At 37.7% G+C, this 25,974-nt stretch overlaps 2 protein-coding genes across 3 annotated transcripts in view; both read right to left on the bottom strand.

The window, feature by feature from the left end:
• LOC137173649 (GTPase IMAP family member 8-like) overlaps positions 1-25,974 on the bottom strand; it is a 115,753-nt gene that overhangs the window by 56,433 nt on the left and 33,346 nt on the right. The gene's annotated exons all lie outside the window — the stretch shown is intronic.
• On the bottom strand, positions 14,394-21,407 carry LOC137173656 (caspase recruitment domain-containing protein 8-like). The gene is made up of 2 exons (XM_067578582.1): positions 21,329-21,407; positions 14,394-18,245 (listed from the first exon to the last, which is right to left on the bottom strand). Exon 2 carries the CDS (start codon positions 18,223-18,225, stop codon positions 16,453-16,455), a length of 1,773 nt encoding a protein of 590 aa, XP_067434683.1. The 5' UTR covers positions 18,226-18,245; positions 21,329-21,407; the 3' UTR covers positions 14,394-16,452.

Here is a 25,974-nt window from a genome sequence, read left to right as displayed (position 1 = left end):
ACAATAAAATTCAAAACAAAGAATTTGAGGATCATTGACATCTTTGCTGTTCACAAGCAGAATACTTTTCTCACCTTTTATACAAGAATCTGACACAAATTAGTATTAGTATTCCTGATATTGATGACTAATGATGTTTAGGGACAATGTACTTTATGGATGGGCTTAATCAGCTTGTGAGGATGTGGATCTATAAATGTATGAGTAACTTTGAACACATCACTATTATATTATACAGCTTTATTATAGAAATAACTTGTCGTTTCATCTGATCTACTTTATACTGATTCTCTTACTAAACGATAAAGGTGATCTTTAAAGTATCAACAGTAGAAGTAGTGATGATGAAGAGTGATTCCTTTCAAAGTGTTGCTGCCTCAAAACTACAAGTGCAGTTTACTTTGTTACTTCCCTCCTGCAGAGAGAGAAACACAGTACACAGCTAAAGGATGTATTCTAGACAGACTTATATAAGCTGTTAAAGTTAAAGAGAACTGTGGAGGAAAATGTGATTTTAAACAACTAATTATGTGATTTTGTACAACAAATGATCTTATGTTTAACTTGTGCTTTTACACAAAGATGAGTGTGTATATGTAACACCAATATGTTGTGTAGCTCGTCTCTGAGAAGTGTTTGTATAATTAAAACAAAGCATATCTGAGAAGAAACCCCACAACTCTACACTGCACGTTGGAGACATGACCTGTGGTTTGTCAGTTTGTGTGTTCCCACGATGCATATAGATCTGATCACTCAGACCACGTTCGGAGGTGGTCTGGGCTACATGTGGTCACATTCTTTCAGAGGATCATATATGACATTAACTGACATGTGCGCCATCAAATAATCAGTTTGACAAAAGACACTGAAGATGGTAGCTAGCAAAAGCTCTTCAGTGAAGATAAAAATGTTTAAGTGTTTTAATTGTCAAGTTGATCTGCTGCTGCTTTACATCACAGTAATGTTAATGTAGCTGATAGTTTGGATAATTTGACTGCTGATGTGTGTCGTTGGTCCTCAATTACTGTAGTTAACATCATACAAGTTAAAGTGGTGCTTCATGCTCTGTCAGACTTTTAAAAGGAAGACTTTTACATTTTCAGAGTGAGTGAAGGAATCAGGAGAGACGAGACAGAAGTGAGGAAGAATTGCAGGATGTAAAAGTGTTGAAAGAAAAAGTAAAGAACTGATTCAAGATTGAAAGAAAAAGTTTAAGGAGGAAAGAGAAACACATAGAAGCAGCCCAGGCATCAGGTGATGAAGATGAATTACTGTTCTGTAAATATTTTTAAAGTTACAATCTGTTATCTAAATGTAAACTAAAGGACATCTTAACAAACTGGAGTCAAAGCACAAGATTAAAACCTGTTATAAAAGGACTTACAGATCTTTAATACAGATACTAACACACTCAATAACTCTATTAACATGATGTTTCCTTAAGCTGTTAAAAGGTTGGAACATGTGAGAATAGCTGCATTTATAACACTTTTATCCAAAGCACTTTCCAAGGCTTCTGCTGCCTACTCACCCATTCACACACTGATGGCAGCAAGCTACCACGCAGGGTGCTGGAACAACCATCGGGAGCAATTTGGGGTTCAGTATCTTACCCAAGGACACGTTGACATGCGGACAGGAGGAACTGATTCTGATGACCTATATGTAACCTTTAAAGACCACCAATATGCTGTGTAGCACGTTTGTGAGAAGTGTTTGTATGATTAGAACGAAGCATTTCTGAGAAGAGGAAACATCTCACCTCTCCACCGCATGTTCCAGACATGATCAGTGTTTTGTCTGTTCACACAGACAGCAGAAACGGACTGCACATGACGAGTGGTTAAAACACAAAACCAGTATTAGCACAATAACATAAAGGCAAGATAGAGGAATTAACCAATGAGACGCACTTATATGTGACCAAATAAGGAGCTGTTTCTACTGTGCTGTGTGACAGCTGTATAACCATTATCACCATTGTGTATGAAAGGACAGCACTTCTTGACTTGGAGCCGTAATGTCGTGATGTAGACTCCAAGCTCTCTGACAAAGTGCTGATGGCTGCCTTTATGAAATGGCAGACATGTGCTGCTTGCACCTAACTTGTGCAGTTTCTTTTATGATAAGACTGCATCAGGTGGTTTTGTCTAACTGTTTCTTGCACTACTTCTGAACTCTGCCTCTCCATTATATTAAGCCTTATTTTATAGTCTTCAGAGATTCTCTCTTTTCCATCACAGTTGTTGTAAGCCTTGTAGTTTTTTTTAACATTTCTTTGTAATTATGGGATTTGAAGAGCTACATGTTATGCTCTAGATCAGAGATTGTCACTATATCAAAAGCACATTATTTGTCTTTAAAGGAGCCTTTTCACCACTCACTGAGTTGTGCACAATAATAATTCATAATTCCCCGTAAAATCATAATGATATTCAATTGCACAAATTCCAACATTACACTATATTTGATGCAACTTCGTAAAAAGAAAAGAATAAATGGCTGGAAATGATAAGACCAATTTACGAAGTAAAATGATACATGGGATTCAAACCAATGTTGGCATGTCCATTAATTACTGGTTTAACTGATGTATGGTATGTGGGATGAATGATTAATTTTTGTAGATATTTTTCATTGCACAGAGACTCTGTACTGTCTCCCTGAAGGCAGGAGCTGAAAGTGGATTCAGGGGATAGTATGAATCCTCCAAGATTCTGTCTGTCATATGTTCATCTGCTTTGTCATGGTGATAAGCTGACGAGTGTTGTTTACAGCCTGATATTGCACTGCCAAGTTTGACTGTGGTGGAAAGTTTGGTCTTGTTTTTGACAGTCAGGTATTTGAACCAGGACACAATGTTGAATGTAGGAATACTTTCTATGAGGGACTGATATACTGTTTAAGATGTGCTGATTAACTTCAAAACTCCTCAGTTTGCGCGAAAGAAAGAGTTAATGTGATCCCACATGCTCAGACCGTGGCTGTTGACCGTCACAAACTTTAATGAAGGGTTTGGAAGGTTTTTTCTTATTACTGTCTGTGCACATTTCTTTGGTTTTAAACACAATTAACAAAAGATGAGAACTGTTAAACCACTGTGTTAGTTCTGCCACATAGTCAGTGTGAATCTGCAAATAAATCCAGTGTGTGTAGACTAATACATTTAAAACAATAAGTCTACTGACTACCTGCAGTCATAGTACGAGTATAACATTAAGAGTTGTGACAGGAATTAGTTGTTTGACAACATCTATATACAGTATATTTATAGTACTTAGTTTGTATATTTATAGTGAAGTAATCCTTCAATCCAACCACAGTTCAAACTGATTTTTATACATTCAGAGTCCAGCAGATGGTGATATTTCACCAGTAATACCACAGTTAACTGATCCTCTACTTGAGTGCACAGGTTTGGTTTCAGACTAAAAATACAGGATGAAGAAAGAAAATAAAAATATTACTTTACAAATTACTAACACATGTGCCTCACTCGCCTCACAAAACTCTCACCTCACAAAGCAGGATGTTCATGCATATTCAGTTTAAATAAAAAGGAGCAGAGAATTTATGTCCTAGAACATATTTAGACCATAAAATCTCACCACAAAGTCCCTCCAGTGACTGTTCTGGAGCTTTCAATCACATCACACAATCTTCCTTTTAGGAATATAAGGCAATTTTAATTAAAACATAACCTTGTTTGGGCACCACTTCCCTTCATGATTAGAATGTGTTAGTGCCAGGTGGAAGCACTACTATTATTCACTTTAATCAATGAATCAGTCTCAAGCATTGACCTCTGTCTGCTGCACACAAATAAACCACAACAACATCTCAGGATAAATGAAGATATTTATAAATAGCTAAATGTTTTGAGGATACAAGATAAAGCATAACATAACAAGGAAAAAAAATAATAAGGCCTATAAACGATAATAAAATAATAGAGAAAATTGTTTAGAAATAGTGGCTCCAAGTGTGTGACTCAAGACTAACATAGTGCAACAGGGAATGCTAAGGGAAAGCTAATTCAACTTCTCTAAAGAAATTATATTTTAATTTTAATGTTATTTGACATCAACCCTTGATCACAAAGCCATGTTATGCTTTACTTTTGACCAGTTTTGTTGTAGTTGATGTCGTCTCAGCAGGTCCGGTGTTGTTTTGGATTAAACTGGAGTTAGCTGGGGTGTTAGCGATGCGGTGCAGCCCAGCATGAGCCATGTAACAGATGTGTCTTTGTGATAAAGTGGTGTTGAATCATCGGTGAAGACGAGTCAAGTGGTTTCAGGCTGCTCTGGAAACAGTCTTTAGGTAAGCTTAACTTCCAGTTTGCAGTATTGCTCTCAGCAAGCAGGCAGAGATCCAGTTAAAGTGTCACTGTCTTCTTTAAAGCAATGTTTGAGTTGAGGATTCAGGCTTCGGCTGGCCTCTTGTAATCTCAGTTTAGTGCCGAATAAAATCTAATCTGGCTACATTCAAATCCTTGTTCAGTGGAGATGTAAACTTCAAAAATTAAATATTATGTGTGGAAGTGTGAGACTTAATGTTACAAGTGAAATGAAAACAAACTGAACTTGTTTCAATAAAAAATTTAAATATGCATATATTTGGGCTCACCTCACAAAGCAGAGTGTATTTATTCAGGTTAAATAAAAATGAGCAGAGAATTTATCTAGAACATATTTAGACCATAAAATATCACCACGAGGTCCCTTCAGTAGCTGTTCCGGAGCTTTCAGTAACATCATACAGTCTTCCTCAGCAAATGTAGTTTGTACAGTTGCCTTGATTTTTTTTCTTTTTCTTTTCACTCATCAAGGTGAGAAAACTGCTGAAAATTGTATAAATTCATACATTACTTACAATATACAGAACATTCTGATAAATTCTCTGAGCTCAATGCACACAAGGAAACGTAATACAGTTATTTGCTTCCACATCAGTTACAGGACGATCAGTTTATAACCACCAGGTCAACATAAAGTGTATTTCCCGCCTCTTCATTGTGCTTCACATCAACCCAAGATGTTCACAGAGGAAGGGGTCGACCTCACAGAGAAACTCAATCATCTCTGAACTCGCAGCTTCACCTTTCTTCCTCACTGTATCGATGACAAAACGAGCCTTGTCGCTTTTGTTTTGCATCTCGTCTGCTGACTCCCTCTCAGAGTCAGTCATCACCTTTTTCTCAAACATCTTGTCCAGCAGACTTTTGAGAACAGGTCCTGATATCCCATCGATGAAGCAGGTCCGTATGTCCATCAGCCTCTCGTTTGAAGGGAGGGTCAGAGCACTCGGCCCACAGGTCCTTCTTACTCCAGTGGACAAAAGACAAACATGTCTTTCCCAGACACAGTGGGAGCTTTTGGTGTCTTTCAAAAACAGCTTAATATTTTTCATGATTGTTTTTAAATTCACCTGGAATGATGGGAAGTAGTTGTCGTAGGACTCCTCATCAAATTCTGCTTCTGTTGGTTGAACTAGAACTGAGTCGTCTTCAGGACTAGTGGACAGTGTGTACTCCTGCTTTGGGAGCAGTTTACAGTGTGCAGGTGTCTCGATGTACCTCTCATCTCCAACTAACTTCTTCCTCGTGCGCAGCACATCACGCAGCACGATGTTCTTTGGTAGCAACAACACATTGAGGACAGATTCTGGATCAGGATCAGTCAGGGGTCTGTAGAACAGCAGCACCATCGCTCGGACCGGTTTAGGAGGAGAGTCTTCATCCTTGACATTACCGAAACCAGAAAACCCTGTGATGTTTATAATGACATGAGTTTCTGTTATCTGATGAGGAGTAATAAACTCGATGTCCTCATCATCCACATGAGCAACTGACAAGAATTCACATCCACCTGTGGAGCGGATCTCACAGTGTGGGAGATGAAGCTGACACACAGACTGCTGGAGACATTTGATGTCAAACAGGGGTCCTGCAGGCTTCTTGTGATGTTGGGCCAGTAGTCTGCGGTTCCAAGGGACAATCCTGTAAACCACATCCCCTTCTCCCTCCATGTGAAACACCAGGCCTGTCAAACTGCACTGGTACAGGCCTGGACGGGACCAGTGGAAGCTGTAGGTTTCCTCATTTTCATCAACAGTGATATCAGGTGTAAACTCCTCAAAGCTGTCTTTTAACAACATGTCAGGTGAACTTTCAGTTCTTGTAAAGTTCTTTGCAGAACGTATTTGACTAACTGTGGCCATGCTGTGAGAACGAGGCAAGCAGATGGAGTGTCTTCTCCACAAACTGGGATCCGAGGAGCAGGTTTGGAGGTGAGAACGGGTTGACAGGGTTTCAGTGACAGAGTAGTACTCAGCTAAAACAGGTGCCTCCATTTCCACCAGGACTTCACTGTCACCAGTATGGTGACTTCGATCTATCCTACCAATAAATACCGAAGAGTCAGGAACTTTATAATTGAAATCTGAATCTGAGTGAGTTTTAGATCCAATAATCCAGATATTGTGTGAATTATCTATGCAAATCCTGGACAGAGCGCCCCTGATCGTTCTGGCTGCTTTGCTGAAACAAGACGCTTCTCTTTCTGTTCTTTTATGTTCCACAGCTGGTGGTCTTTGGGAGGTACCCAATGTCCCTCTGGTGTATGTGTTGTCACTATCGAAGCTAGGATATTTCTGTGCTCTTTATCTTTCTCTCTTGTGCTCTTTTCTTTTTCTTTATCCTTTTCTTTTTGAGACAAAAGTTGGACTCTCTGGTGATTCTCCTCTGTGTCCAGTCATTCTTATACTCATCTCAGAGTTTTTAGACATATTCGAACTGCTCCCGTTCCCTGAAATGAAGTAGGGGATGTAAAAATGAAATCTTCCACAAATATTTCATTTTGTTTATTCAACACAGTACTATCCTATGTAGGGTTTTATCCCCAAATTCCATAAATGATCAACCATAGTAAGTCTGCTAGTTGGCTCTCTCTCCCTTTCTTCTTGCAATATGTCACACCACTTGTGGATTTGCCATAATCAAAAAGACCTTTTATTCACAAAAAAATCTGCAGTCATATGTGTTCTGTCTTCATCATATTTGGGGCAGGTATTCACTGGTATTTTATTGACAGCATCATACTGCCAAAACCACAGGCAGTTATTTGGACTATAAAAACATTTTTATCTTAGGTGGACAATATTTTTCAATTTTTACTGACTTCAAAGATCTTCTGCTCTATTTCTATATAAAATCCCTTTTCTAGAGCACAACAACATTTCTGAAAAATTCCAGGATGCTCCACATTACCGAGTCCGCTCTGCTAAAGGTAAAAAATGACTGATACTGCTGTCCTTAGACATTAGAAAACATGCCATTTTATTCTTATTTATTTATATCATTAATATTTTGTCCATGCAATTAACATACATGAGGAGGGCAAAATATTAGGAACACTTTTTAATACAATAATGTCGTGGGAAATTTTCAAATAGGCCAATAAGTCTTCAGGTCTCCCACACCTTAGTATTAAACTCAAATAATTATGTGTAGAATCAGACTCAGAGAACACACTTGAAACTGATAGAGTTCAATGTGAATAGGTTTACTGTGCATCAAGTGTAATACAGAGCAAACCGAGGCCTTGATCCTACGATGAAAAACCTGAAACTGACTGAGAAACCATCATCTTATATACTATTTTACAACTTTTATTGTGGAGCCTATATTGGGCTCCACCTGACTTTTTACCAGTTTCACCTGGTGTTGAAATAATGGTGTCAAAACTTCCCTAAATTCAAAAAATAAAAATAGGCCTGCTGGCCTTTAATCACACAACATAAGCAAATAAGTCTTTTGTACTGTTACTGCCATGACTGTTTACTCAAGGGAAATAAGTCTCCACAATAAACTCCAGTACACCACCACCACCCACTATGACCTCAGTAATAAACATGTCAATGTCAACTGAAAATGTATAAACTTTGAGTGAATAATTTTATGGTAAATGGCATTTACATAGGGCTCTGCAATGTTTCTGCTGCTCATTCACACAGCAAGCTACCATGCAGGGTGCTGGCACAACCATCGGGAACAATTTTGAGTTCAGTATGAAGAGGCTGGGTATCAAACCACTGACCATGATTAGTGTGATTAATGTCCATATAGTTAATGCAGTGTTAATGATTTGTTTCTATTTGTCTTTTCACATAGAAGTCCAACTCAGTCCAATTCAACAGTGACTGTTGCTAAACCATATTTTATGTTATAGAGAAATACTTACACCAGACACCACAAACCACAAACACTAACAATCTCCATACAGTGAGCTGTACTATAAATAACTGATTAATGATGAACAATAAAAAAGTCTTTCATCCATTGAGGAGGAAACATTCCTTTTACCAAAGTAAAAGCAACAATGTAAAATACTCCATTACAAGTAATAGTCCTGAATACAAAATCTTACTGAAGTACAGAAATATTATCAGCAAAACATACTTTAAGTATCAAAAGCAAAAGTGCTCATTATGTCAGTTATATATTATGTTGTGGCTGATATATAAACATGTACTTGATCAAATGGAGATAATGTGGACTACTTTGTACACTATTTTCATCTAAATAAATCTATTCTTTTGATAATCATATAATCAGATTTGTAGGTAAAGTCCTAAAGTCAGTATTTCCTCCAGCGGTCAGATACATTTAGTACAGTACTAAGAAATTTATTGGACCAAAACTTTAAAGAAGCAGAAAAATGCTGATTCAAAATTGCCCTCAAGTACAGTAAAGTAACAATAACTAATGAGTAAATCACCTCCAGTTTAATAAGTGCACATGGTTTTCATTCACACACAAAGAAAGAAAAAATAGCAGATAACAGAGATGAACTTACTCTACATATTCCCGTCTTATCTTAGTCCATCAGTGCAGCAGCTCTCTCATGTTGTGATGATGTCTGAAAAATAAGTTATTATTCATCTCAGTGGGATGACCTGTGTCAGTTAGAACTCCCACCCATCATTATTCAACTCTGATTCTGCTACTTTCCTGTTACAGTCAGACACCTGAGGCTAAACTCTGTTAATCAGCCCTGTGTGTGCAGGCTACTGTTTCCTCATTACCGATAAAAGATCAAAGTACAAAATACATAGGCAGACGGGTCTGACAGTGACATAAAAAGCAGGCAATGTTCCAGTCTTGACCAATGATGCTGATAGTAAGTTATTTCTCACTGAGCTGTTTGTGACATCAGACAAGATCAATAAACTCAGTAGGCTCAGTCTGTGATTTTGATGATTGTATGAAGACTTTTGAGAACTCTGTTTTGCTCTTTCTGTTCTGCAAATAAGAAACACAGTTTAGGTGTTTATGTCAGAACTGGGCCTTTTATTTCCAACAATTAGGCCAATATCTCATATCCCAATATAGGTCATTTCATATCCAGATAACGATACATATCATAACATATATAACATAAATGAACATAGTCTTAGGGCTGGACAAAATCAAATATCATGATATTTTTGACCAAAAACCTTGATATTGATATTGTGGCAGTATTACAGGGATGACAAAAGATAATGATATGATAAATAATCGTCAGTAACGCGTTCATATAATGACTAAGTGGATAAAGGCAAATAATAGAACAGCTAGAACAGTCTAGTAAGTTCAGAAAATTACACCACTTCACTGTAATGCAGCCTTTAAAACCAGGAAAAGACAACACCTATGCCATATCATGATATATCTAGTCTCATATCACAATATCAATATAATATCGATATATTGCCCAACACTACATAGTCTCTACTGAGTTTTGCTGTCATTTATGGTCACATTAGTTTTTGTCTCCTCTCCTCTGCTCTGTTTCACTGTAAGCGAGGCTAAGCCCCTCCACACATGGAGCGCAGCGGAGCGGAGGAGAAACAGACAGCAGTGGAGAGTTGAAGACAACTACACTAGTTACGTTACTATAACTGCAAAAAAGCTTTGCAAGTAAAAAGTATTGATGTGATCTGCACAAAAGATGGGAAGACTCCACATGAAGAAAAATACTGCTGTAAAGAGTGTAAAGAGCTGTATCACACAGCATTATCAAAACAATGCATCAAAACAATGGGGAGAAAAACTGTAAGCAGCATAAAAGGGAAAGGAAAAGTATCTCAAATTGTACTTGAGAACAATACTTGAGTAAATGTACTGCTGCCACACCTTCACACTGTCTATCAGGGTATGCAGTCTGACTTGGTCTGATGGTAAAACTTCAGTTCAGATGGTGTCATGTTACTCTTCATGGTGCGCTCACACTCTGTGTATAGGCTGTGGTTTTTCAGTGTATCAAACTGAGCATAAATATACAGTTGCAATGTTGTCCAATCTCACATGATGTTTTTGTTTAGTCCATATGAAAAGTTACTTATTTTGGTCTAATAAAAACAATAATAAAGACTTGAGGCCTATTTTGTGTCGGTCATGGACAGAGTAATTTGATTAACCAAATTAACCTCATTCACTCTGAGACATTCACATGTAAATTCACATGTAAATTTTGATACAGTTTCCTTCTACAAGAGCATGTATGCTGGCAGCTTTATGATGTTGCAGGTTATATTATACAAATCAGAAAGAGTCAAATCCACTGGGCTGACACTCAAGTGTTTCAATCTGTGACTGGAGCTCCTCTTCCTTCACATCTGAGCTGCTGACAAGAAAACACAGTTTAAACATAGAAAATTAAATCACTCAAATGTTCAGTGAAAAATGTCAAAGCTTACAAAGGCCCTTTGTAAGCTTACAAAGAACAATTTTGTTTACAGTCATAACCCTGGTCTCATTTAACAGGCAAATATTTAAATTTTATAACCAAAAAGTCACAATGGGTATAAATGATCCTGAAAGTAATGCCAGCATGAGAGAGACCTATAACGAACACTTGAACACTAAAAGCAGGTTAAAAACCTTACTTTTCACAACAGTTTATAGCTAAATTATGTGTGTGTGTTTTATATATTTTGACATTCATATATTCTGCACTGATTCTTGTATAACTGCACTAACAGCTGTTGATGCATACTTATTTTCTGCATTTGCAGTTCTATGATTGTGTTGTGATGGTACAGTCACTTATGTAAAGCACATTGTGTTGCCCTGTCTATGAAATGTGCTATAAATAAAGTTTGAATTGGCAGGTTCACACCATGAAGCAAAAAGAAACACACTTTATAACAAACACAACAAGCACATATCAAAAACACCTGCAGCTTCATGAAATTCCTGCTTTACAACCATAAAACACACCTGCCAGGTGTTATTTAGCTGCACTATACATAGACAAAGTCCCAGCAATAAGTATCTGTACTGTATGCGTCAGAGCAGGACTGACAGTAACATTTATCAAATCTCACTTTTTTATCTTATTGAATTGAATTGAGTATTATCTTATTAATACTGGCTGTCAGTACTCAGAGTATCTGCTGATACTGAGTCCCGATCCAATACCACTGTTCTCTTTTTCCCAAAATTACAATCTGTAAACCTCATTGGGATCATTTTAATGAGGTCAGGGAAAACTGAGTCATCAGTCTCTGTGACTGAATGAATATTGAAAAACGAGCTCGCCACCTCACAGTCTGTGTGACCAGTAAAATTCACTGGATTATAAAAGACAAGTTTGTGATTGTTCATGCAAACTTACCATGTTTACAGCTGTGTTAACCACTGCATCAGCAAAAAACTAGGAGATTCATCTGTAGAAAATAGTTGGTAACGTTATTTAAATCACAATTTGATTTTTTATTTCTATCAGCTAGCTAAAGCTAGTGAGAAGAGTAACTTTAGTTGGCTATAAACCAAATTAGCTGATGGCTAACTAAACCAAGATCGCTCACTAGTTTTTAGTTTAGTTATCTTACAGCTATACCCTAACCCTTCATTCTTGTTTGTTCTTAATCTGAGCCGTATATGAGTAATAAGCTTAAAGTAACTAAAATTAAGACTTTTTGAAGACTAAAAGTATGTTGGTTTATGGTGTTTTAAAATCTTGTTCCATGTGACCCTTTTTAACTTTGAGGTCTCTGCACTGCCCTGCATTTGAACATAAGAACATAACATAACTTGAACATAATAAAACAGAAATAAGTAGCCAACTAGTATAAAATAACATGACACTGCGGGTTGGTTTTCCTCCTATCCTCCCCAATTTTTTGAGTCACCAGCTGCCACTGCTGTTCACTTATGAAACATATAAATGAGTCATAAATGAGTCATAAGTATAAATAAGTTCATTTGGGATTAATCATTTTTAGTTTGTTTGTTTTTTTCTTTTTCCACATCCTTTTGTGCATGCTTTGTACATGTGTTAGTGGAAGATGCATGTTTTGTAAAATAGTGGTGTCTTGTAATCCTATGGGTGATGGGCCAAATATTTGGAAAGAAATAAAAATAAAAACTATTTTCATTCATTCATCAAAATGCCTCATTGATCATTAATTACTCATTATGGCAGAATGAAACTGCTGAAAGTACATTTTATTTTGCTTTATTTTCTGACTCAAATAATAAGACAAGAATCAGAGACAGGATTTAATATGAACCAGATTCAGAACTGATCAAATCTTAAAGCTCAAGTCTCTACGAAGAGGTGGAGGAAGTGTTCAGATCAATTACTCAAAAGCATCAATAGCACAGTGAACAAATACTCCATTACAAGTTAAAGTAGTGCATTTGTAAAATCGAAATCTGAAAAGTAAAAATAAGTTTAATTAAAGCTGCAAGCAGCGTTGAACGGGCCCTTGCACCTCTGCGCATGTCAGGCCGCAATGCAATCGAAGGGCTTCTGTGACGGGCATGTAGATGTCTTCAGACCCGGGCTGTTTTCAGATTGAAATTTCGTAGGGGGCGCTATTCAGCCAGTTTGCATCACTGATAAAATATTGTCATGTAGACGTGTTCAGGCCGGGAGAAGTTTGGTGCAGACTGGAGTATTTACAATAAAGTTATAGCAACTTCCTCTGTCATGGCGAAACATCAAATCTCAACAGTGTGAGAATTTTCTGCAGGGTGAGACATGTCTGTCTTGCTCACACTTGTGTCATCAAAATTATGCAAGTTTTGGGCCCATTCACTTGAATTTCAATTAGTAAATTGAAAACTCTTGATGAGTTTGTGTGTAAAACAAATTAATTTCCAAATTTTCATCAAGTCTATTTTTAGAAAAGGAAAGACTTTTGACCCACATGACCTGGTCAAAGTTTGATTGACATGTGTACTGTCAGGTGTGTAGAGACAATAAGTAACTGCAGCTGGACACAGAAAAATACTCATATATTTGAATGGAGAGTGTGAGCGAACCGCTAGGTACTCGGGCCCTAATAAAGGAAAAACTGCAGTACAGAGCTACAAATTTTAGTTTTGATGGTATTTTTCTGCAGCACTTTATTAATAAACTGTCACCCTCACTCCATTTTTTCCCTTCCCCTCATAGGTCATCCCAACAACTGAATTATAAATATAAGACCCATAATTATTGTAAAATAAATGATAATAACACCAAACTTCATACAAAGTTTGTATATAATGTACTGTATGTACATAGGCCTTTCTGCTGTATCCTACAAAAATGAACTGCATTCAACCTTCACACCCATTCCCCCCCTTTCTTCCCTCCTATTTTCTCTCTCTCCCTCTAAGTTGGAGAGGAGAATTTTAGAGTACACTTCTGGTGAAATATCCTCATAAATCCCATGACTTTGGCCAAATCTTACATTAAAAATCATATTTCGGTAGGACATTTCTTGATGAATCCATTGATACAGGCTTGAAAGTGGTCAGACTTATAGTTTAGATGTCAGAACCCTCTGTTTGACACAAAGCAATAAATGTAGTGGAGTAAAAAGTATAAAGGAGCATTAAAATGTGTGTACTCAGGATAAGTATGAGTACCTGATGATTGTACTAAGATACAGTACTTGAGTAAATGGACCAGTGGAAATAAAAAAAACAAAGATGATGTTTTGGTTTTTTACTTCAATACTGAATCTAACTGCTGCTGCAGTTTTACAGTCTTAAAGCTACGTAAGGGTAAATATAAAGTGGAAACTGGATTAGAAGAAGTTAATAAAATGTCAAAGCTTCTGGTTTCACATCTGATATTTATGTAGATTTATTTGAGTTGTGTCCATGTCACAGGTTTGAACCCAGCTTTTCTCCCTGTGAGATAAAAACACATAATAATAATAGTCATGATAATAATAATAACTTTATTTATATAGCACCTTTAAAAACAGAGTTTACAAAGTGCTTTGACAGACAAAGCAAAGGTAGTACAATACAAAAGCAAAGACACATGACACAGACATTAAGAAGACGACAGTAGAAGACATGTTTGAGTCTCAACTCACTGTTGAGGCAACATCACCACCTGCTGTCCAAACCAACAAATTACCTGCTACTGTCCATGAGGATACATTACAACCACAATCGATATTTCATTCACAAACACATGAAATATAATCAAGGGTAGAACTGCTAACGTTTGTGTTTTCTTCTACATTTTACAATAAGTTACATGAAATAGTATGTTACCAAAGAAAAAGGAAATTAGAAATCAGGGACAACCTGATAATTGCTCAATTATTAATATGTACTTCCTGAACAACTCTAAATGAAGGAATATACACTCACCAAGCACTTTACTAATGCTCGGTGTGTTTACTTTGCTCCCAATACAACCTCAATTATTGGTTGCATGGATTCCACCAAATGTTGGAAACGTTTCTTTGAGATTCTGGTCCATGTCGACATGATTGCATCACATTTCTGCAGATTTGTCAGCTGTACATTCATGCTGTGAATCTCCTGTTCTACCACATCCCAAAGCTGCTCTATTGGGTTCAGATCTGGCGACCGGGAAGTCCACTGGAGTACACTGAACTCATTGTCATGTTCATTAAAACTAGTTTGAGACCATTTTTGTGTCTTTGTGATATGGTATATTATCATGCTCAAAGTAGCATAGAAGATGGTAAATTGTGATGGTAAAGGGATGCAAATGGTCAGCAACAATACTCAGATAGGCTGTGGCATTCAAACCATGACTGGTTGGTATTTAAAAATATTTGTATGAAACAAATAACATTATTTGTGCTTTGCCGAATAACGTTTTTGTATCTGGGCCCACCCCTAGTAAGTACACAACAAAATAGATAACATAGGTCTAGTTGTTTTTTTAGACAATTTAATGCAGAATAGTTACATATTATAGCTTTGAGATGTGTTGACTAACTTCAAACTCCTCAGTTTGCACAGTAGAAAGAGTCTATCTTGTGATTTTTTGTAAATGTAATCCAACATGCTCAGAAAAGGTGAAGGCTTGACCCAAAACAGTCCCAACATATTTAAAGGAGCTCACTTGCTCCACCTCCTGGCTGTTGACCATCACAGGCTTAAATAAAGAGTTTGGCAGATTGTTCTTATTACTGTCTGTGTACATGCCTTTACCTTTAAACACATTTAATAAAAGATGAGAACTGTCAAACCACTTTGTTAGTTCTGTCACATAGTCAGTGTAAATCTGCAAATAGATCCAGTGTGTGTAGACTAATACATTTAAAACAATAAGTCTACTGACTACCTGCAGTCATAGTACATGAGGATAATATTAAGAATTGTGACAGGAATTAGTTGTTTGATTGATGAAGCAACAACATCTATAAACAGTATATTTATAGTACTGAGTTTGTGTATTTATAGTGAAGTAATCCTTCAATCCAACCACAGTTCAAACTGATTTTTATACATCCAGAGTCCAGCAGATGGTGATATTTCACCAGTAATACCACAGTTAACTGATCCTCTACTTGAGTGCACAGGTTTGGTTTCAGACTAAAAATACAGGATGAAGAAAGAAAATAAAAATTTTACTTTACAAATTACTAACCCATGTGCCTCACTACCCTCACAAAACTCTCACCTTACAAAGCAGGATGTTCATGTATATTCAGGTTAAATAAAAAGGAGCAGAGAATTTATCTCCTAGAACATATTTAGACCATAAAATCTCATGACAAGGTCCCTTCAGTAGCTTTTCTGGAGCTTTCAATCACATCACACAGTCCTCCTCAGCAGATGTAATTTGTACAGTTGCCTTGATTTTTTTCTCTGAATACTTGAAAGAGACTGGCCACATTGACTTAAAAGTTGAAGAGGAAGATCGTGTAATAGAATCAAAAGCTTCTCTGAATAGTTTCTTCTTTCTTTCTTTTTCTTTTCACTCATCAGGGTGAGACAACTACTGAAAATAAATAACCAGGATCTTGTAAAAATTCATACAGTACTTACAGTATACAGAACATTCTGATAAATTCTCTGAGCTCAATGCACACAAGGAACATAATAAAGTTATTTATTTCCACATCAGTTACAGGACAATCAGCTTCTAACCAGCAGGTCAACATAAAGTGTATTTCCCGCCTCTTCATTGTCCTTCACATCAACCCAAGATGTTCACAGAGGAAGAGGTCTTCCTCACAGAGAAACTCAATCATCTCTGAACTTGCAGCTTCACCTTTATTCCTCACCGTGTCGATGACAAAACGAGCCTTGTCGCTTTTGTTTTGCATCTCGTCTGCTGACTCCCTCTCAGAGTCAGTTATCACCTTTTTCTCAAACATCTTGTCCAGCAGACTTTTGAGAACAGGTCCTGATATCCTATTGATGAAGCAGGTCCGTATGTCCATCAGCCTCTCGTTTGAAGGGAGGGTCAGAGCACTCGGCCCACAGGTCCTTCTTACTCCAGTGGACAAAAGACAAACATGTCTTTCCCAGACACAGTGGGAGCTTTTGGTGTCTTTCAAAAACAGCTTAATATTTTTCATGATTGTTTTTAAATTCACCTGGAATGATGAGACGTAGTTGGTGTAGGACTCCTCATCAAATTCTGCTTCTGTTGGTTGAACTAGAACTGAGTCGTCTTCAGGACTAGTGGACAGTCTGTACTCCTGCTTTGGGAGCAGTTTACAGTGTGCAGGTGTCTCGATGTACCTCTCATCTCCAACTAACTTCTTCCTCGTGTGCAGCACATCACGCAGCATGACGTTCTTTGGTAGCAACAACACATTGAGGACAGATTCTGGATCAGGATCAGTCGGGGGTCTGTAGAACAGCAGCACCATCGCTCGGACCGGGTCAGGAGGAGAGTCTTCATCCTTGACATTACCGAAACCAGAAAACCCTGTGATGTTTATAATGACATGAGTTTCTGTTATCTGATGAGGAGTAATAAACTCGATGCCCTCATCGTTCACATGAGCAACTGACAAGAATTCACATCCACCTGTGGAGCGGATCTCACAGTGTGGGAGATGAAGCTGACACACAGACTGCTGGAGACATTTGATGTCAAACAGGGGTCCTGCAGGCTTCTTGTGATGTTGGGCCAGTAGTCTGCGGTTCCAAGGGACAATCCTGTAAACCACGTCCCCTTCTCCCTCCATGTGAAACACCAGGCCTGTCAAACTGCACTGGTACAGGCCTGGACGGGACCAGTGGAACCTGTAGGTTTCCTCATTTTCATCAACAGTGATATCAGGTGTAAACTCCTCAAAGCTGTCTTTTAACAACATGCCAGGTAAACTTTCAGTTTTTGTAACGGTCATCTTCTTTACAGAAGGTATTTGACTAACTGTGGCCATGCTGTGAGAACGAGGCAAGCAGCTGGGGTCTTTTCTCCACAAACTGGGATCCGAGGAGCAGGTTTGGAGGTGAGAACGGGTTGACAGGGTTTCAGTGACAGAGTAGCACTCAGCTGTAACAGGTGCCTCCATTTCCACCAGGACTTCACTGTCACCAGTATGGTGACTTCGATCTATCCTACCAATAAATACCGAAGAGTCAGGAACTTTATAATTGGAATCTGAATCTGAGTGAGTTTTAGATCCAGTAATCCAGATATTGTGTGAATTATCTTTGCAAGTCCTGGACAGAGCGCCCCTGATCGTTCTGGCTGCTTTGCTGAAACAAGATGCTTCTCTTTCTGTTCTTTTATGTTCCACAGCTGGTGGTCTTTGGGAGGTACCCAATGTCCCTCTGGTGTATGTGTTGTCACTATCGAAGCTAGGATATTTCTGTGCTCTTTTTCTTTCTCTCTTGTGCTCTTTTCTTTTTCTTTTTCCCTTTCTTTTTGAGACAAAAGTTGGACTCTCTGGTGATTCACCTCTGTGTCCAGTCATTCTTATACTCATCTCAGAGTTTTTAGACATATTCGAACTGCTCCCGTTCCCTGAAATGAAATAGAGGAAGTAAAAATAAAATCTTCCACAAATATTTCATTTTGTTTATTCAAAACAATACAATTCTGTATAGGTTTTTAACCCCAAATACCACAAATGATTAACCATAATAAGTCTTCTAGTTGGCTCCCTCTCTCTTTCTTGCCTCAATACGTCACACCCCTTGTGGATTTGCCATAATCAAAAAGACCTTGTGTTCACTCAAAGAGACTCTAAATGTCCTTTTCAGAAATCTGCCTGGACTATTTCATGAAAAAAAAAATCTGCAGTCATATGTGTTCTGTCTTCATCATATTTGGGGCAGGTATTCACTGGTATTTTATTGACAGCATCATACTGCCAAAACCACAGGCAGTTATTTGGACTGTAAAAACATTTTTATCTCAGGCGGACAAAATTTTTCAATTTTTACTGACTTCAAAGATCTTCTGCTCTATTTCTATATAAAATCCCTTTTCTAGAGCACAACAACATTTTTGACAAATTCCAGGATGCCCCACAATACCGAGTCTGCTCTGCTAAAGGTAAAAAATGACTGATACTGCTGTCCTTAGACATTAGAAAACATGCCATTTTATTCTTATTTATTTATATCATTAATATTTTGTCCATGCCATGAACATACATGAGGAGGGCATGGGAACACTTTTTAATATAATATTGTTGTGGGAAATCTTCAGATGGGCCGATAAGTCTTCAGGTCTCCCACATCTTAGTATTAAACCCAAAGAATTATATGTAGAATCAGACTCAGAGAACACACTTGAAACTGATAGAGTTCAATGTGAATAGGTTTACTGTACATCAAGTGTAATACAGAGCAAACCGAGGCCCTGAATTCTGAAAATAAAAATGGGCCTGCTGGCCTTTAATCACACAACATAAGCAAATTAAAGCTGCAAGCAGCGTTGAACGGGCCCTTGCGCCTCCACGCACGTCGGGCCACGAGGCAATTGAAGGGCTTCTATGACGGGCATGTAGATGTCTTCAGACCCGGACTTTTTTCAGACAGTGCAAGAAGGAGATAAACATCACTTCCTTTGTCCACCATTTTGCCCGCTGCTGGGGCTGCTTTGCTGAAATTTTGTAGGGGGCGCTATTCAGCCAGTTTGCATCACTGATGGAATATTGTCATGTAGAAGTGTTCAGGCCGGGAGTCTTATCAAACATGTAAAGTTTGGTGCAGACTGGAGCATTTACAATAAAGTTACAGCAACTTCCTCTGTCATGGCGAAACATCAAATCTCAACAGTGTGAGGATGAGAATTTTCTGCAGGGTGAGACATGTCTCCATTCAAATATGTGAGTATTTTTCTATGTCCAGCTGCAGTTACTTATTGTCTCTACACACCTTTCATACACATTTCAATCAAACTTTGACCAGGTCATGTGGGTCAAAAGTCTTTACTTTTCTAAAAATAGACTTGATGAAAATTTGGAAATTAATTTGTTTTACACACAAACTCATCAAGAGTTTTCAATTTACTAATTGAAATTCAAGTGAATGGGCCCAAAACTTGCATGATTTTGATGACACAGGTGTGAGCAAGACAGACATGTCTCATGTCTCAAGACAGTCATGTCTCATCCTGCAGAAAATTCTCATCCTTGCACTGTTGAGATTTGATGTTTTGCCATGACAGAGGATGTTGCTATAACTTTATTGTAAATGCTCCAATCTGCACCAAACTTTACATGTTTGATAAGAGTCCCGGCCTGAACACGTGTACATGACAATATTCCATCAGTGATGCAAACTGGCTGAATAGCGTGAAATTTCAGTAAAACAGCTCCAACAGCAGGCAAAATAGTGGACAAAGGAAGTGATGTTTATCTCCGTCTTGCACTGTCTGAAAAAAGTCCGGGTCTGAAGACATCCACATGCCCGTCATAGAAGCCTTTCAATTGCCTCATGGCCCGACGTGCGTGGAGGTGCGAGGGCCCGTTCAACGCTGCTTGCAGCTTTAACTTGCTTATGTTGTGTGATTAAAGGCCAGCAGGCCCATTTTTATTTTCGGAATTCAGGGCCTCGGTTTGCTCTGTATTACACTTGATGTACAGTAAACCTATTCACATTGAACTCTATCTCTAAAACAGCCTGGGTCTGAAGACATCTACATGCCCGTCACAGAAGCCCTTCGATTCCGTTGCGGCCCGACGTGCGCAAGGGCGCGAAGGCCCGTTCAACGCTGCTTGCAGCTTTAATATAAATTATGGTGAAATACTTACACCAGACACCACAAACCACAAACACTAACAGTCTCCATACAGTGAGCTGTAACTGATTAATGATGAACAATAAAAAAGTCTTTCATCCATTGAGGAGGAAACATTCCTTTTACCAAAGTAAAAGCAACAATGTAAAATACTCCATTACAAGTAATAGTCCTGCATACAAAATCTTACTGAAGTACAGAAATATTATCAGAAAAACATACTTTAAGTATCAAAAGCAAAAGTGCTCATTATGTCAGTTATATATTATGTTGTGACTGATATATAAACATGTACTTGATCAAATGGAGATAATGTGGACTACTTTGTACACTAATAAATCTATTCTTTTGAAAATCATATAATCAGATTTGTAGGTAAAGTACTAAAGTCAGTATTTACTCCAGCTGTCAGATACATTTAGTACAGCAGAGAGTTCAATATTCACCTAAGAAATTTATTGGACTAAAAATATAAAGTAGGAGAAAAACGCTGACTCTAAATTGCCCTCAAGTACAGTAAAGTAACAATAACTAATGAGTAAATCACCTCCAGTTTTTACACTGGTTTTCATTCACACAAAGAAAGAAAGAAGACTTTCCTCTCAACTCAATGAAACATATAAACCATCTCCTTTGTCATCATGGCACCTAGCAAATAACTGAATCTGAATTGCAACATTTTCAAAAATGTATTTTGCACTCTTAAGCTGTTCTTTCTCTGCTCACACAGACAGCCAAGTTTAAATTGCTGTCCCAAATGATGATAAAAAGAAATATCTGCAAAGATTTTGATAATAATTTCTCAAAAATGATATAAATGATCATGTCAGATGTGAACATTTTCAAAAACAACTTACTCTATGTATTCCCTTCTTAAATTATGTCCATCAGTGCAGCAGGTTTCTCATGTTGTGAGGATGTCTGTAAAATAAGTTATTATTCACTCAGTGGGAGGACCTGCTTCAGTTAGAACTCCACCCATCATTATTCAATGGTGACTGATTCTTCTACTTCATCAGTCCCTGTTAGTCGGACAACCTGAGACTAAACTCTGTTAATCTGCCCTGTGTGTGTGCAGGCTGCTGTTTCCTCATAAATGATAAAAGATGACAGTGAATGTTTCCTCGTAGCAAAGTATGCATTAGGACTGATCGGATGATAGTTCCACAGAATCAGAGTTCACTGTGAGTCTACCATGGTTTGACCTTTTTTTAGAATTTTTTTTGGGGCTTTTCAAGCATTTATTATAGTGACAGTGGACAGATGACCGGCAGCAAGAGGAGAGAGACAAATGAGGGGTGACACGCAATATGGTGGATTTGAACCACAGATGTTGTGATTATGGGGCATGTATCTTAACTAGTGGGCTACCAAGGCATGGACTGACAATTAGTCAGTTGTGGCTGTTAGTATAACTGTTACTATTATATCAGTGTTAGTGGTACTGGTATTAATGTTACCGTTAGTGGTATTAGTATCACTGCAACTGTTGCTGTTACTGCCAGTATTAATCTAACTGTTACTATTAATATTACTACACAACTGGGGCTACACAAAACAATACCACAGTGTGCATTGTAGTACTACAGTTTAGAGATGCCAAGAGTTCTAGACTTGAACATGCCTGTGTCTTACTCTACTGTAAATGTTGGATTTACAGTAAATGTCAGTCCATGCCTTGGTAGCCCACTGGTTAAGATACATCTGTGGTTCAAATCCACCTTTATTGCGTGTCACCCCTTATTTGTCTCTCTCCTCTTGCTTCCGGTCATCTGTATTATATATATATATATCATATTGATATAAATATGGGAGTCATCATTTAAAATCAAGCTGGTTATCTGCTGTAACTGTCTGGTTTACAGGGACGCTGGGTTAAACTGTGACTCACTGATCAGCCTACTAGACCAGAGTTTTTCAAAGTGGGAGACAGGCCTCCCCAGGGGGGCTCAAAACAGTTTGAGGGGAGGCTCAGTGAATGGAAGTGGAAAAAAATATTATATTAGTTATTACACTATTAGTATTAGCCTAAATATGTGTGATTTGGTTAAAGAGATAGTTCAGATATACGGTAGTTTGATGAATTTTAAGGTTTTTACAACTTTCCCAGAATTGTGTATAAATGCCTTCAGACAGACCTTTTTTTTATGTATTTGGTGAAATCAAACAGCAATATCAGGCTGTTTTGGCTCAATTGTTGAGTGTCTATGGGATCAAATAACATAATCATGATCCCACAGGCATCCAGGAATTGAGTGAAACTAAGCAGGTAAATGGGGGGGGGGGCACCTTTTGTACTTTATGCAATGTACTTTATGGTTGTGTTTAATCAGCTTGTGAGGACGTGCATCTACAAATGTATGAGTAAGTTTGAACACATGGCATCGTGACACACACTGAAAACCACAAAATGAATGTAACACTAAAACCAAAAGAGAAATTTGTGCTCACAACTTGTGACTTTACACACGGATCAATTCCCAGAACTTCTCTTTGCTGAAGGATATAGAGCACATCAGAACTCACTTCACATCAGAAAAGATACAAAAATTTTGGGGTCTGACTGAAACTCAGCAAGCTGTCCAATCTCAATGAGATCAACATTTATATAATGGCTAATTACTTTCTAATTTTGACCATCTAAACAATAAAATTCAAAACAACAAACATTTTAAGGGTCATTGACATCTTTAGTGTTTACTATCAGAATACTTTTCTCACCTTTTAGAATTAACTTTATTCTAACACAAATGAATATTACAAATTACAGCACACTGCAACATATCAACTGGCTGAAAAATACAAATCTGCACTTTTATGAAAATGAGATGTGCTTAATCAGGTTGTGAGGAACATGAATCTATAAATGTATGAGTGACTTTGAACACATCACTATTATATTTATTATGGAAATAACTTGTCGTTTCATCTGATCTACTTTATACTGATTCTCTTACTAAACAATAAAGGCGATCTTTAAAGTATCAACAGTAGTAGTAGTGATGATGAAGAGTGGTTCATTTCAAAGTGTCGCTAACTCAAAACCACAAGTGCAGTTTACTTTGTTACTTCCCACCTGCAGAGAGAGAAACACAGTACACAGTTAAAGGATGTATCCTAGACAGACTTATATAAGCTGTTAAAGTTAAAGAGAACTGTGGAGGAAATTGTGATTTTAAACAATATATTATTGTAGCAGCATTGAGGGCGCTGTTTATAATTGATTCCACCTGGTGGCGGTCATTGGTTCACCTTTATATAAAGGTGGCAGTCTTCCCCTGCCTCCTCCTCTTGCTCCCCCCATCGCATCAATTCTGGTCCGGGAGTTTTGGTCCGTTAAAGCAGCACTGAGTGTGCCTCGCTCCATGGTTGTACCTGGCTGCGGTTATTTCGGGTAAATGCTGGTAGTCGTGCGGGTTTCTCTCTCTCCTCACTATCCTGTGCCTGTGTTGGACGCTCTAAAGGTAGGTTGCTTCTCTCCTGCACACCCTTAATTCTATCGTTTAGCGTAGCAACGCTAACTTTGTTTTATGTTAGGGAACCCTCGTTAGCTGGCCGAGTCCACCGGTGGTGTAGACTGACGTCACCACCAGCTGATTGGAGCCGCTGCTGTTCTGTCTCTGGTCCTTTCGTCTCCTGCTGTTTCGGCTGCTAGTGTCTTCCCTGGGATCGTGGGTGATTTTCACAAAGTGTGTGTGACTGTCACATGTCTGGGTGTTTAATTTAGTTTTATATTTTTTTGTTGAGTAGATCCCCATCCCTCACTAACGCCTGTCCCACCAGTAAGCCTCAGCCCCTGATTTAGTCCCCCCCCCCCCTTCCGGTATGAATGTGTTGTCATTTTAAATTGTATTGATAATAAAGTGAACTATTTTGTAAGTATCTGGAACCACGTTTTCTCTTGCCTCCAGTAGACGAACCTGTGTCCTATTGATAATAGTGATAAATAATTCTTTGGGTGAAATTCCCAAGGTGGCGTTGTCTGGCAACTTAACTGAAATTGTGTTAGTATAACTCCGTTGTCCGCTGCGGCGACATTGTTATTTTATACGACAAATGATCTTATGTTTAACTTGTGCTTTTACAAAGATGAGTGTGTATGTAACCTTAAGAACACCAATATGTTGTGTGGCTCGTTTCTGAGAAGTGAAGAAACTCACACCTCTACAACACACTTTTTACAAGAACAATACCAGTATAGATTTACACAGTACTCAAAAATAAGTAAACCTAATAAATAATATAATGCTGTGAAATTGAGCAGTTTTATGCACTAAAAGGTAGTCAACAATACTAAAGAGTGAATTAAACATTATGCTTCAAAATAAGCCTGAATAATAAAACAAATAAAATCAAACATTGGCTCTGAACAGAACAAGATCCTCATTCTTATCAACACATGAATATGATGATCAAACCGAGGGAGCTTCTATCAAATAAATGGGTGTTCAGTGGTGAGGATCGCTAATAATTCCAATACCAAACTATCAATATCATCGCCTAACAATTCAACTATCTTCATAAACTTTTTCCCAAAACCAAAATATTGTATTTTTATAATAAATGAGTGTTCAACTATGTCAAAGTCCTTGTAAAAGTCCAAAAACAAAATAACTTCATCTTCAATCAAGTTCAGATACTCTAATAAATCTAATTCCAGTCTTATATTGGTAAGTATAGACCTGTCTCTAAGAAAACCAGATTGTGTGTCATTTATAATCTGTGTCATACTGTTCCTTAACCTGTCAGCAATCACATGTTAACAACTTGTAGGCAGTATTCAGTAGAGTAACAGGGTGAAGATTGTCAATATATCTTTTCTTTACCATTTTTAGCTATAAGAATTACTAATCCCTGTTTCATTGTAGGTTTTAGTGTCTTATTCCTTTATAATGTCATTTATAACATCAAGTTAAATTCCATTTTAACTGAAATCCTCTCATAAAACATACTGAAATGCCATCATACAAAATTATATTTTTTCAATAGTAACGGTGGAAGCTTTTCAATAGTTTATGTAAAAGGTTTCACAATACTATATGAGAGCATTTTAACTGTATATATGAGCACATTTTACTAGTATGTGTTCAAACTTTTCAAAAGTTTTTATGTGTTTCAGTTGTGTATGTAAAAGCATTTCACTTGTATGTGTGTGTGGTTTTCAGTATAGTATGAGAATGATTCTGGTTTCATATGTGTATGTGAGAGGAAAACTACATGTATATGTATGGTAATTCTGAAGAATTTCCCTCATAGTCAGGGAGTGAACCACTGACCTTCTGATGAGCTATATGCAACCTTTTAAGAACACCAATATGCTATGTAGCTGTTTTTGAGAAGCGTTCGTGTGATCAGAACAAAGCATTTCTGAGAAGAAGAGTGGAAACTCACACCTCTACAATGTGCATGTTACGTACATGATCTGTGGTTTGTCTGCTCACAAAGACAGGTGTTAAAACACAAAACCAGTATAGTTACAATAACAAGAAGGCAAGATAAGGCG

The sequence above is a fragment of the Thunnus thynnus genome, chromosome 21, assembly GCF_963924715.1.
Source record: "Thunnus thynnus chromosome 21, fThuThy2.1, whole genome shotgun sequence".
Taxonomy (NCBI): domain Eukaryota; kingdom Metazoa; phylum Chordata; class Actinopteri; order Scombriformes; family Scombridae; genus Thunnus; species Thunnus thynnus.
This window is presented reverse-complemented; position numbering and strand designations above follow the sequence as displayed.